Genomic DNA, 13,933 nt, shown 5'->3' with positions numbered 1-13,933 from the left:
TGAGTCTTTTCACTGAAAAGGAAATGCCTTTAAAATGTTGTAAAGCATGAGTTTTCACTTCAAATCACACAATTAACGTAATTACTTCTGAGAAGCTATTACAGGCCACAAGAGCTCAAAATCCTGCAATGTTATAAAGAGGTGGGACAGGGAGGATGAAAGCAAAGAGAGATTTGCACAGACAAAACAAAATCCTGTATCTCAGACTAAAAGCATCTCCCCACACTGTTGTTCCAAACTAGCTATCATGGTTGCTACCACTGAGGTACCCAGCAGAGTCCAGGACAAAACACTACCTGCTGAAGAAATTGGGTCAGTCCTGAAGCAGGTTTGGCTCTGTTAGCTACATGGGTAGCAGTACCTGAACTTGCTAGCCTTAAGTAAAAATAACTGAAGTGGGGATACAACAAACTAAGGAGATGATTCAGGCTAATTCTGGTCCAGTAACTAAGCTTCTGCCCACAGCTACCTACCCTGCTGCTCTGCTGAAGATTCACAGTTCCCAGCAGACCGTCAGAAGGGAAGACCCTGCCCCAGAGACAGGCACCTTCCCTCATGACCACAGGCAGCAGTGGCAGAAACTAGCATAAAATCAGACAGTGCTCAGAACAAAAACAATGAATGAGGCAAAGCTGTCAGGGAAGACTGAGTCTTCTTTCATTCAGTAGCTACTTGTTCATATCCTGTGAAAGAAACTGAGTGCTTAGATCACAAGCCTAACACCAACACCTGTGTAAGAGATGGGTATAATACAGCACAGAAAGTCCCTCAAAGACCCTCAACACATGGAACACTACAACTGTGATGGGTATACAGCGTGTATTTACATGGACCTGGTAGAGGAAAATACTTGATGATGCTGCCAGTGGTAAGGTTCACAGCAAAACTCGTTCCATGTTTGATTTAATTAACGGAACTTTTTGTGTTTCTCTAACACTGGAAGACACGTGAACATTCACAATTAATCATTAGGAAAGTGCTACAAAAATACTTAATGAATATTATAGATAAAGATCTAAGCTTTTAAAGTTTTCTTAAGCATGGGACCACTGAGATCATAAACTAACTCAGGTTACAAGGAACCTCTCAAGTTATGTGGTCCCATTCCTGCTCAAAGCAGGGCCAAGTGCTGGATGGCGCTGCTCAAAATTATATCCAGCTGGGTTTTGAATGAGAGGACAAGGATTGCACAGCCTCTTTGGGGAACTTGTTGCAATGTTTGACCACTCTTAATTCACAATACCTAACTGGATTTTCCCTTGGTGTGACTTCTGCCTGCTTCCCCTTAGCCTTTCACCATACTGTTGAAGAGGAGTTTGGCTCTGTCTTCACTACAACCCCCATTCAGACAGCCAAAGACAACAGGAGTTCTACAACCAGTACCAAGACTGCTAACCCTGACCTGACCTCCCCACCCAGTAGAACTGAGAAAATATCCTTTCATAACAGTTTTTTGAAGAAGAAAGTAACTTTAACAGATTCTCATTAGAAATAATTACTTCCCCTATGATGAAGCTGTGAAACAATACAAAGCAAAAACAGGAAAACACTCAGCCTGTAAATTCTTGGAGAAATAGGAAGTGAAACACATGGTGATTGCTGGCACAGTAAATACTCCTGCATCACAAAGAACATTTCCTGCTTGGTACCACAAGTCAGTATTGTGCCATTTACTTACTGAAGGATCTTCTACAAGCCAGAGAAAAGCTGACTGAGTCACTCATTAGAATTAACCTGACTTTGGAGGGAAAAGTAACAGAGAAGCACCGAACACGGAATGCAACTGCGTGTCACTCCACAACCCAATAAAAACTTCACCTAAGATCATTCACCCCTTTCTCAAGTTGAGATAAAAGCGTACGGTCAATGGGAAGTTCCTTACAGAAGAATTAATTTTCAGAGCCATGCAGTACTGCCTTTGGGAGAAAAAGGGACAGACCCACTGCAAAGAATTATCTCATCTCCAAAAATTTAACTTGTCAAATTTACCAAATTTCCAAAGTCTGGATCACAAATACTATCTTAGATAAGATGATGCCGAGCAGTTGCATGGGGAACTAAGCACTGAGGAACTAATAAAGAAACTGTACTGTCAATACACATAGTGGTGTTCTTTTTTTAAAGGCTAAGTAAATACTACCTATTGTTTGGTTCCTAACAGAACAAAAGCAACACTGCCCACTAGTATTAGAAGAATTGTATGATGCTTACCTGCGACCACATTCTGAATATTTACCAATATTTTTTAATATTAAGGCAGCTGTTAATCGGATGTGTTTAGTTATTGGTCCCTCTTTTTCATCCTATAAAAGGAAAGAAAAAAATGTTAAAGATCCATAGTAGTAGGTAATAATTAATATCTAATACTTGAGTCAACCAATACTTACTGTGAAATCTCTGAAGACGAGGTTTCTTGATCCCCTCCTCAACGCCATTAGGGCAGCACTTGGATGATTCACAATGGCCTTCTGTGCTCTGGGAGCAGCAGGAGTACCCCCTACAGCTGGCGGCCTACATTAGCAAAGAAAGAATTAATAAACTTTACACCACTTTCTGATAAACTAACAATTCTGAAAACATATTTTTACAACTTTTTTTTTTTTAATCTATTTGAACAGAGACAGAAAGATCCATTAATTTTTGGTGCTGATATGCAATTTGTCTTTTCTTTCCACAGCGAGAAACCTTACTGCAAAGCCATCAGAAGAGTCATAAGCTTTATTTTGTGTGGGGAAAAAAAACCTGACCATTCTTGAAGAAGTACTGCTCATCACCAATGACATCTGTGATGGAAAGTAATAACATATTGTACTAATGACAGAGCTACTTTCCTGAAGTGTACCTACTTAAAGGAACGTTTTATTACATAGAATATAACAGGAACAGTGATAATGGCTATACAAACATCATCTGAGATTGGGGCAGGACTGTCCTAAAAATATAGCTGTTTAAAACTTGACACAGCTAGGACCATTAAACACTGAGACAATATAAAACACGTATTAGCTGTGCTTAGTAAGCAATGTAAGGCAACATGATCCAAGTTATGATCTAAGACATAAAACACTAAATTGTTAAATCATACCGAACATCTGTAAAACCAGTTACTGCAGCTTTCAAACAGATTAAGAACTTACTCAGGGTATTTTATAAAGCTGGTACAAATAAAGATAGTGAAAGCAAATCCTCAATTTTCAGTATGAACACTGAAGTCAAAATTCTTCCACGTGAAACATTGAAATGAGCCATACAACTGGAGTTTAGAATGCGTAAGTGTGCAACTTAATAAGTAAGTCTTTAAGTGTCATAATATCATCAAGGGATGACTGCAGTATCAGTGGTGAAATATCACTTCCATAAACTTAGAAATATTCTAGTACCCTAGTAAAACTAGGGTACCAGAACCCCAAGTAGTACCCTGGGTAGAACATATCAACATACTAAAAACAAGGTAGAGCTTGCAAAGGTAGTATAAATCAAATGTAAATGTGTTTGTCTTTCTTTTTTTTTTTTTTTTTAATTAAAGCCAACCTGTAAGAATATTAGGATACTGAGGCACCTTCCAGCAAAGAGAAGTGAAAGTCTTTACAAAGGAAAAAAGAGAAGGGCAGGGGCTGAATTAAGGAACTGTTGGGAAATGACATATGCTTATAGAAGACTGCAGCACAGTAATTATTGATCTTCCTTTTTAATTCCTGGAACATTGTTGTTTTTCTTATATTGTGAAGAACAAGGAACCGAGGCTGTTCCAAATGTCTCTCTTCAACAGCTATCATAATAGGATCTAGAAAGTTGAAGTACTTTTGCCTTGATTCTAGAAATACTGAAAAGGGGCAATTGCAATGAATATGGATTGCCTTCTCTTTTGATTTTGGAAAAAAGGGTCTATAAAGAGTTACTCAGACCTCAAGTAGACCGACTTGTGTCTCCATGCACATATGCATCTCAAGAACGTCTGGAGTTCTAAAATTTCTTAATTATGTTATCAATTTAATATCAGAAATTAATATCAAATCATTCACTTTATGATTAAAGTTTCCTCATTCCCATGCTACATGAAGAACATTTTTGATAGCTCACACAACCACCTACGCTGACCTAATTAGGGAATTCTGCCTTACAAGAGGGCATGTATGAAAGCCTTTTTTTTTTTTTTTTCTCCTAATACACCTATCTGCCAATCCTAAAGAACCCTGCAGGAACAGAGCTATTGGATGTGTTATATGATGAAACTTTTCTGAAATGGCAGAGTTAAAACCACATCATACTATTAGATTGTATCATCAGCCCTATGCTTCCCACTTACCATGCATTTAAGACTATATTACCATCATTCTTCACTTTGTGGTTTTCAGAGGTCTGAAAGCTGCTTAGTGTAATGAAACAAGGCACTATAATGCAACCATAAGTCTGTGCTGAGAAGTTTGGGGATTTTTATTTTTTTTATATACGAACAAACTAAATTTCTCAGCTTTCATACTCTGTTTTCTCTCTCTGCTGCCTCCAGCAGCTCGGTAGCAATTTAACTATCTACATCACGGTCTGCCTGTGATTACCAAGTAATCACAACTTTGGCTTGCAACAAAGAAAGTCCAGTTAGTTACTCACAAAGCCCTGGTCTTAATACACTTATACAAGTAAGTGAGCCCTGAATAACTCCAACAGTAACATAACCATCCCCAAAACACTACAGAAACGTATCACACTCTGTAGTATTTATTCCAGATGGCTGAAAAAACTCTGGGAAAAAGGAGAGCCAAACCTGAATCCAGGTAGCAGCACAAAATAAGAAGACCTAGAGGTCATGGTATTTATCTTGATCAACTTGTTTAAAATGATGTTTATTGTAAGAGTACCTGAATCAAATTAGCCCAAATTTTGACCATAAAACTGGAAGGAACACAGCAAGTTGTAAGACAACTCAGCTGAATGAAAGAACACAACTGTACACAGCAAATTACTTTCCATTTGCATTACAACCACCTTTCTGTTACAATAAAATGCTGCCCAGTTGTAAAAAATCAGTAGAGTACATTATGAACAATGTTCACTACTGAGTGCTGACAAACATACCTTAAGGGACTACCTGCTCTTTTAATGGTAACTGTGACCATGTCTCCCACATCAAAATCTTTTCCCTCTTTTGCCTATCTTCTCTTAATGCAGTGGACTTCAAATTTGATTACTGTTATGGACTTTTATCAGTTTCACCTGATAAACCAAGTTATAAACACACAAATTCTTCCAATGATTTCTAATATTCTTATTTTCTCTATTGCTAAGGAGGCTCAGGTCTCTTACTTATTGGGAGGCTTCTGATTTCCTGCTTGTCCAAGTTCATCTTGCTTTAGTCCTGCAAGCAAAGCATCTCTGGAACAATGCTTATCCTGTTTGGGGAAAAAAGGAAGAGTGTGTGTGAAATTTTCCCATGAAATCCTTACTGTTTTCTGAAGTAGTATGCGAAAGAAAATCTGCACCTGTAAATGGGTAATGAAGGAAAACCTCTGCCGCTGGAAAGGTTCACATCCTTCCCATAAGCACTGCCCTGGGTAGACATCTTTTCCTCCATGTTCAGTTGCTGCATGATAGAAGACCTGTGATGGTGTTTGAAACCACCTACAAAAAGACGAGAAAGGAAAATTTAAAGTTTTTTTTCAGTTAACGATAAAAGGCAACTATCACAAATATAACCCATACTGGCTACACATTTTTATTTTTCTGAAAGAAAACATGAAATGATAAATGAGAAAGTCTAAACGTCTAAATGGAAAAAGCACGTATATATATAATCAGTGGGCTACCAATAAATAGCAATATGGTTTTGCTGAATCTAATTGAAATATCTTTTTTTTTTTTTTTTTTTTTTAATTTTACTCAAAAAATGCATCTTAACTGCAACAGGTAACTTCTTTGCAATACAATAAAACAAGGTACAAAACTACAAGTGCTAAAAATGTGGATTTCATGTATTATTTTTTTCTGTTTTCCTTCTTTACTGGCAGTCATACTCGGACCTTATACGAACTTTAATTTGGAGAAATGGGATACAGACAATTCATCCTATTTACTCTCAATACTTCATGCTTGATAAAACTGGTGGAGAATAAGGGATCAGTGTAAAATTAGTGCTTTTTAGCACCTGAATTTTAAATATCAAGGAAATGAATAGATGACATTTCCTGATACACACAGAAGTTGGAAGATGTCAACTTATATGACCCCTTTCAACATATTCACTTAAACCTCTATTTTTAAATGACTTCCCAAAATGTCAAACAAAGCGCTTTGCATCCCCACAGCCCCAAAGCATACGGCATTAGATACTTCAGCAAACAAAGTGCTTCTGCATCAACATAAGAGATGAAGTTGTACTAAGCCTGGCCCTGTAATACTCAGGAGTGTATATAATGTGTACATAATGTTTTTTTTTTGATGTTCTATTTGGTGAAAGCCTGTTTTGCCTGATAAGGATTTTCTTCCATGTCAGCATGATAGAAAAATTACAGCTCATTTTGAATGACACCTCAACAGTTCCTAGATCTGCATTTTCAAATTGTCACGTGTGTTAAAATAACACATCTTTTGTTGTCTATTAGATGGTAATGTAGACTCAGTGTATTTCAAAACATACAAAATGAAAACTGGGGATGACTAAGATTTTTCTTTTTAGCCTAGATATATTTTAAAATATAACTCAAGCATCACAAATTACATCTCCTACTTCAAGAAACAAAAAAAATGGCCAAAAGAAAAGAAGTACTTTGCCACTTATAATTTGTTTGAGTTCAAGTAACCCAGTTCATGACCACGTGCTTAAGGCTTGACAGAATAGGCCTGGTAACGCAGCTGCTGCCTTTTGGGGAGTCGTTACCACCCGCAGCCTTCACACCTTTGCTGGATGGAGGCCACCACTGCAGCAGTCTTACCGAAGAGGAAACGCCCCCACCTCAGCCACTCCAATTCACATGCTAGCATTTCGGTTTCAATTAACACAAAACGTATTTGCAGTGTCAAAGGGCTCATTTCATGCAAAGACAAACCTTTGTTATAAACTGAATCCTACTGCAATAACCGCCTGTAATTCAGCATTTACCTTCCACATAGCAATAAATATCGCTTTCTTAAAAAATAAAAATAAGAAAATCCATCTTTTCCATCCCAGCTGTTACTGAATGGAAGCTGGGAAGAAATACCTGCCTCGTGCTGTTGGTCCAAACAGAAAATACAATGAATATACAGTGTTTTACATCTACATTCGCTCAACAGCAAAAGCTGATCTTTCAGAGAAAAGAGACATCTTTCCACAATAAAGGAGAAAGTCAGTACATAAACTTAAGTCTAGCACTTTATGAATAATCCCTGGCATGGATGAAACAAATTTCCTGGCATAAATGAAACCCCAAATGTAGTTTGAAACACTTTATTCAACACAGCTTTATTTTTCTTAAAGCCTCACCATTTCAACAGTGTTTGTTTGTTCACTCTATAATGCATTCAGTGCTATACTTCAAGCAGTGATCTAAAAAGATTCAGATTTACTACAACTTTGTGAGGAAAAACTACTTTTGGCAGTACAAAATTCTATTCAATAACTTAGGCAGCATAGTCAGACTCTATAATACTAGTTTGCAAAATTTAAAATTTATTCAGAAAAGAAATATCTATTTATTCATAAGCCTTAAATCAACATTTCGCTATAGTAATAAAAAACCTTAAGTACTGAGAATATGGTCAGTTGAGCCTAAACTCTTCGTTTCACACTTAATTTCTCCATCATTCTGTTCAGCTGCTGCACAGACCTAATAGCTGATCTGACAGGCAGTGGAGATTCGATAGCAATTCCAATTTATTTTTTAAATATAAAGCAATTTAAGAGCAGACATCTCCTGCCTACTTGTGAAACAAAGTAACAGCTTTTAAATTAACCTGCTTACAATTAGCAGCACTTGCAGACAGCTGAACTTCAAAGGAAAACACCTACTTTCTGTACCAACCATAATGCAAAGCAGCATGCTGACAGCTTTCAGAGCTTTACCTCCACTTCAGATACCGAACCAGAACTCATCTGGGAGAGGCTGATCGTTACGAGTATTTGCATATAGCTGGGCCTGATCTCGTTGTGGTCTTCAGATACTACGAGTAATGAGGACCGTGTAACGTACAGGTCATATACATCAAACTCTGTAGGGTGAGGTACCAACCTCTTGGTATAACGCTTCCAAATTAAATTCAAAAACAAAGCAAGAGAAGCCAGCAAAAACAACCACACCTTTGGAATCCTGCTTATCAACATTTATTGTGACTGTCAATAAAATGTTTCTGAGGGCCTTCACTGCCTCCTGCAATGCAGACAGGAAGGAACACTTAATGCTACTATATTGTGAGAATAAAACTAACAGACATGCTCACAGAACACAAGGGTAAATGACCGTCAAATTGATCCACTGTCCTATCTTCCTGGCAAACCATGAATACCACAAAAGAAGCACTGTTTAATCACAGTGGTATCACAATGATAAACCTGCCTGCTTAATACCTAAGGGCTAGGCAAACATGAATCCAAGTATTGGATGCAGAAGTAACACGCAGGCTAATAACTCACTCAAAAGAAACTTATTTCCTGCTTAAACAACAATAGCAGCAGCAAAGATTGTAGCTGTTTTCAGTGTAACTCTCAATAATGGGTGGCAGTTCCAGATTTTTATGGCAATTAGAAACAGGAAGCCTACAGGAGATTCGATGCTGCTGATTTTTATCAAGCTGTTGAAAGAATATGCATAAGCAATACGCATATGATTAAGCTGCTAACTTAACATTTTGATTCTTTCTTCACCACTAACAATGCTGAGTGTAAGATTTGTCAAAACTCTTTTTAGGCTGGGGCTGAAATAAATATTTAAAAATCAGTGTAAGAAAAAGAGATGTGTACCACAAGGACTAGATTTTAACAATGCAAAATCTCTGAGGGCTTTAAAAGTAACGGGACAACTACGAACAAAAACCAGTATAGTAACTACAGGAGAAACTAAAGCAAAAGTACAGTATCATTGAAATAAAAGGCAGAGATCAACTTGTAAAATATTGACCCTGTAGCTCTCGACTCCAGTTTCAGGAAAAATTACCAGAATAATACCTTAAAACAGACTTGGAAAAAGACTGATAATTGTATTGTTCCTCCTCCTGCCCCAAGATTTGTCTGCACGTATGTACATCTTAGTTCACATGACATCAGCTTGTTCCACGGCTAGATGCCGCTTCAATTGTACACAACTCATCCTACACGACTGAAGACATAGAAGAAAGTTGGTGACTAGCTTATGCTTCAAAACTGTAATTCAAACTCTTCAAGATGGTATAAACTGCCAAGGATTCTGTTAGGAAATACTCCCAGATTTTCAATTCTATCCCAGTATATCCACTCTTCTAACAACAAAGGTATTTATGCATCGATTGTGAAGCTAGTGAGTATGGATCTACAGCTGTATTTATTCTATAGGCTTACATACATTTCTTACATAGAGAAGTGTCACCTACCAAAGACACAAAAATCACTTTTAAGGTGAAATTAAGGCAAGGATTTTAAAAAGCCACAGTAGATATCTATAGTACCAGCCAGAATCTTACATAAAATCCATATATCTTGGCATTGACTTAATGGTCTTTTAATTGTTTGTAAGGAATGAAAGAAACAGAACCTACAACTTAATGGGTCTACAAATTAACTGTCCTTCAGTATTCCTCCTCTAAGTTTTGTTCAAATGCCTCATTTTCACCATTAGTTCCAACAGTTCTAATTTTTTCATAGTTCCATTCCTACTTTCTGAATGTCTACACACCAGCTTTCTGTCAAATCAGCTCATCTTTATGCTCCCTTCGTCTTGTCCTACAACTACAAAGTGTCTCATCCTTTTTCTTGCCCATTCTAAACTTACCTAATTTCTGTCACTGTTTTCAAAGTGGCTATTTGACAACTGCCTTTGTTTCAGAAGTCTGTATCCTTCACTGAGAACTTCTCAGGCTCACAAACCAATGTTATTTTAAAAATCAGTATCCAAAACTCTGTTAGCTCACCCCTCTTTTTTTTCTAAATAAAAGTATCTTTCTAATGGACAAAAACAGCAAATCCAACAAGTCCAATCATTGCTGTCCAATCTTACGGCTAAGTGCCTTTTTACTTCCTTGTGGGACAAGGAGTCCCGTGGTGCACAAATGGCACCATAACAACTAAAATTAGTCATAACCTAAACAAGACTTTGACCAGGACAAAGAATTGCAACACCCTGCTCTTGCAAAACTGGAAACACAGGAAATATATTAAAGGATGGATACATAAAATAACGTCTAGATATTATTTGTAACTGGAGTACAGTCACTATTTTTCTATTTGCAACACAGAGAACAAGCATCAGAGCTAGGATTATTTTTTCTTGCTCAACTACATGGAAGTATATTATTTATAACTGAAGAACCAATATATTAAAAGAAAGCCACCAAATATGCTTTATGTTCTGAAGTATAATTGAAAGCAGCTAAATGACTTGCACTCTTCCATCCCCTCAACATTTTTCACTTGTTCTTTTCCCTATTAACCACGTATAAGGTACCTTAAGGAAACAAAATGGATAGAACTTGTCATATAACTTTACAAGCATCAGCTAATTATTAGTAGAACTTAGTTAAATAAAAGAGTAATTTACTTTTTACAAGATTGCCACAGACACATGAAGTTCTGTCCAGGTTTCTTCATTTGCTCTGCATGCTGACTTGCTGCAGTGTATGAAGGTGGCTGCAAATTGATCTGCTGGCCTTGTACTTGCACTGTTGGTATTGACGTCGCAGGTGTGCTCTGCAGAAAGGGTTAAAACACAGTTTTAAACAGGGCATATAACAAGACAGGACATACAGTTTACTGTTTGCTCAAAGATCTTTTGTTCTATGTTTCAATCAACCAACAATTTTTCAGATTTTAACAGCTTAATCTCCAAATAAGCATTAACAGACATAATAAAGAGGGATAGATACAACTTTTACACTTTTTACAGCTTTTACTTTATTGTTATTATTTATGCAGAATTTTCTAGCATTCAGACTACTACATCTTATGCCCACATTCAAATACAGAATTATGAATGCAAAGGTATTTCTCAAGGGCACCAGTGGAAGAAAGGTTCTCTTTATTTTGCAAACGCTTTATTTGTTCTTAAAGAAAAACTGCAAACACAAGGGGTTGTAGTATCATCAACATAGGGATTACTTTGCTTTCCCATTTAATGTAGTAGAAAATGTTGCTAAAAAGTAAGATGAGCACTGATAATCTAAAACTGCTCTTTGATGAAATGGTTTCACATGCTGCAGCTGTGGAATTCTTGAAGCATCTCATTAGTACACATCAGTCTGTGTTACACAGTACGTAACAAAAGGTAAACTCAACAATGCTGAAAAAAAACCAAAACCACTATAAAAGACCAGTTGGCTCAAACCATGACTTTTTTTTTCCCCTCAAAACTTTGCAAATGATATAATTAAGCTCTTGTAAATCTGCACGTCCCTTTATGTAACACACCAGAACATCTAAACATGCTGTGCTACTTGCATGCAGTGAAATACAAACAGCTCAAAAAGATGTTCCCCTTGCTTTCTCACAACTTTATGAGGATCTTATTCTAACATTAAATAAAAAATATCTTAAGTCAACTACAAAGTTCAAACTCAATGTGTGTTTTTGTGTGTTTTTTTTTCCCTTCCCCCTCCCCTCTGAGTAATAAAAATACCGAATGCTGATTGCCCCACTTTGGAACACTGTTTACTTTAGAATACTGATTCTCTTCTTCCTTTTTCCTAGAAGTCTCTGGCTGGCCAGGCACTTATAAGAAGGAGGACAGTAAAAATATTAAGCTTTTGAATACTGTCTAGCGAAGAAGTTGTTTTATTCCCTTCTGACAGAAAAGGAATGCATCGCTGTTCAAGAGCTCAAATAAAACCACTTTAAAATCCACTTTCAAGTGGTGCACCCAACACCGCATTGACATCATTACAGCTCTGTTCCTGAACAGCTGCAGATTTTAACTGCAAAGAAACAGCTAAGTGCAACTTCTGACATGTCTTTGGAAACTGCTCCTAAGTTTTCTTGCTGCTGCTCTCCAAAACTCTCCCAAGGTAGAGTCCCTCCTTACAACACATTATTAGCTATAATAACATAGCCAAAAGGACAGCAGAAAAAGTCTTATCAAAACCAAAATACCCCCACGTCTAAGCACAAATCCTGACAAACAAGAGGCAAAAACTCAGCGAAACTCCAGAGCACAGCACAACTATTACAGGATGCCTGTTGCTGGTGTATGAGAAAAGCTGCAAGAAGAGACTTGAGCCCATTAGTCATAAATACAAATTGTTTTGGACTCTGCAATTATTTTCACTCAAAGATCTCTAAGCCCTTTAACAGATTGGGAAATGAATTTTCACAATGTCTTTTTTAACACAGGTACACACGGGCACACCCCCTTTTAGGATCCACCTCCCTTTAACGAGGCGTTTTTAAAGTGAAGCTGAAAGTCAAATCCTCGAGAGTCAGCAGCACAGCTCGTTTTGCAGACTTCACTCAGCATCCTCCTGTCAGTACATAACGATGGTCTTTGTGCAACTTTTTATCCCCACAGAACTTGTGGCTCATTTAATGTGCTGAAGAGAGTGAGATTACTGAATTAATTCAGGATTTCATTTAATTCACATCACTCAATGCGTGGTTCGTGTATTATTTACTCCATTCTACGCAAACCCTGCAATTAATCCAGAATTATGAATTTTCTCAAGGGTTTTCCTGGCAAGCTCTCCTAGTGGTATTCTAAGGTCTTAAACAATTTTTTAATGAGATGGTATTATTTTAAATAAGGAGAGCTGAGATATTTAATACAAAATGTTAAACGCTGCAAATGAAAGAATTCGGAAAGGGAAACAATTTTCAGGACAAAAAGTTAAAATCAATTCCCTCCCTCCAATTCCTTCCTGCCCTAGTCTTCTATGAGGAAAAAAAAATACAAAGCTGGTAGACTGAAAAGAAACATATAAGATAATTGTTGTTTAGTGTTCTCTTATTACTGTTGCACTGTGGAGTAGGGTAACTTTGTTCCAACTTGTAGCATTAGCTGGTTACAACACCCACGAGCAAGTCCAATGTGTTGCCCGTCCATCATTTGGGCTGATTATATTCTATACATCAACAGAGGAAGGGAAGTCGCATTTGTTTTCCTAGGTCTTATTTTAGAAACAAAAATTCTGTGTTTGAACATCGTAAAGCTTTCCTTTCTTCATTCCAGAGACCTGAAATACTCATATTTTTATTTTTTTTCCCCTGCTTTATTTTCATGTGTTGATTTAAATAATGCACGATACGCTGGAAATCACTGACCTCGGGTGTGAAACTCCTTTATTCCAGCACGCACCTAGAAATACTTGCTATGTGATACCTTCTTTACAGTACTGATACATAATGACTATGCAAACTTAGTTCTCTGCGTTAATGAACTAAGTATAGCATTTCACCCCCTCTAATAAATTATTTCTCAGGGAAGTACCATAGAAAGAAGTTTCCTCATGTCATCAGGTATTTCACAAGATTCCCTCCACTAGCAACAACATGAAATAATTCCAGGTTCCTCACAAAACCCACTGCCCAGTACTCCAGCACACCTGACAGTTTTACAGCCTCTTTCTATACCCAGGCGAGCTCCCTCCACGATCACAATTAGCAGCTGACACCACTTAGCACTTCTGCAAATCAAACCTCACTGGACACCAGGACTGCACAGTACCTCTAGCATCAGCATCCTAGCTCTCGTTTGAAATGCATAGCCAGGTCATGAAACCACTTTCACAGATCACTGAATGCCGTTTTAAGGACTTGTGGGTCCTTATACAAGATATAAGTCCACAACTT

At 37.3% G+C, this 13,933-nt stretch overlaps 1 protein-coding gene across 1 annotated transcript in view; it reads right to left on the bottom strand.

The window, feature by feature from the left end:
• The window catches only part of ARID2 (AT-rich interaction domain 2), a 102,681-nt gene that overhangs the window by 1,655 nt on the left and 87,093 nt on the right, over window positions 1-13,933 (bottom strand). Inside the window, exons 16-20 of the mRNA XM_005009952.5 lie at window positions 10,698-10,846; window positions 5,478-5,616; window positions 5,302-5,387; window positions 2,388-2,511; window positions 2,212-2,303 (exon numbers count right to left, since the gene is read on the bottom strand). Of these exons, the coding sequence (XP_005010009.1) occupies window positions 2,212-2,303; window positions 2,388-2,511; window positions 5,302-5,387; window positions 5,478-5,616; window positions 10,698-10,846 (590 nt within the window). The remainder of the gene's footprint in view (window positions 1-2,211; window positions 2,304-2,387; window positions 2,512-5,301; window positions 5,388-5,477; window positions 5,617-10,697; window positions 10,847-13,933) is intronic.

Source organism: Anas platyrhynchos, chromosome 1, assembly GCF_047663525.1.
Source record: "Anas platyrhynchos isolate ZD024472 breed Pekin duck chromosome 1, IASCAAS_PekinDuck_T2T, whole genome shotgun sequence".
Classification (NCBI taxonomy): Eukaryota; Metazoa; Chordata; class Aves; order Anseriformes; family Anatidae; genus Anas; species Anas platyrhynchos.
The sequence above is the reverse complement of the archived record's forward strand: the minus strand, read 5'-3'. Positions and strand labels throughout refer to the sequence as shown.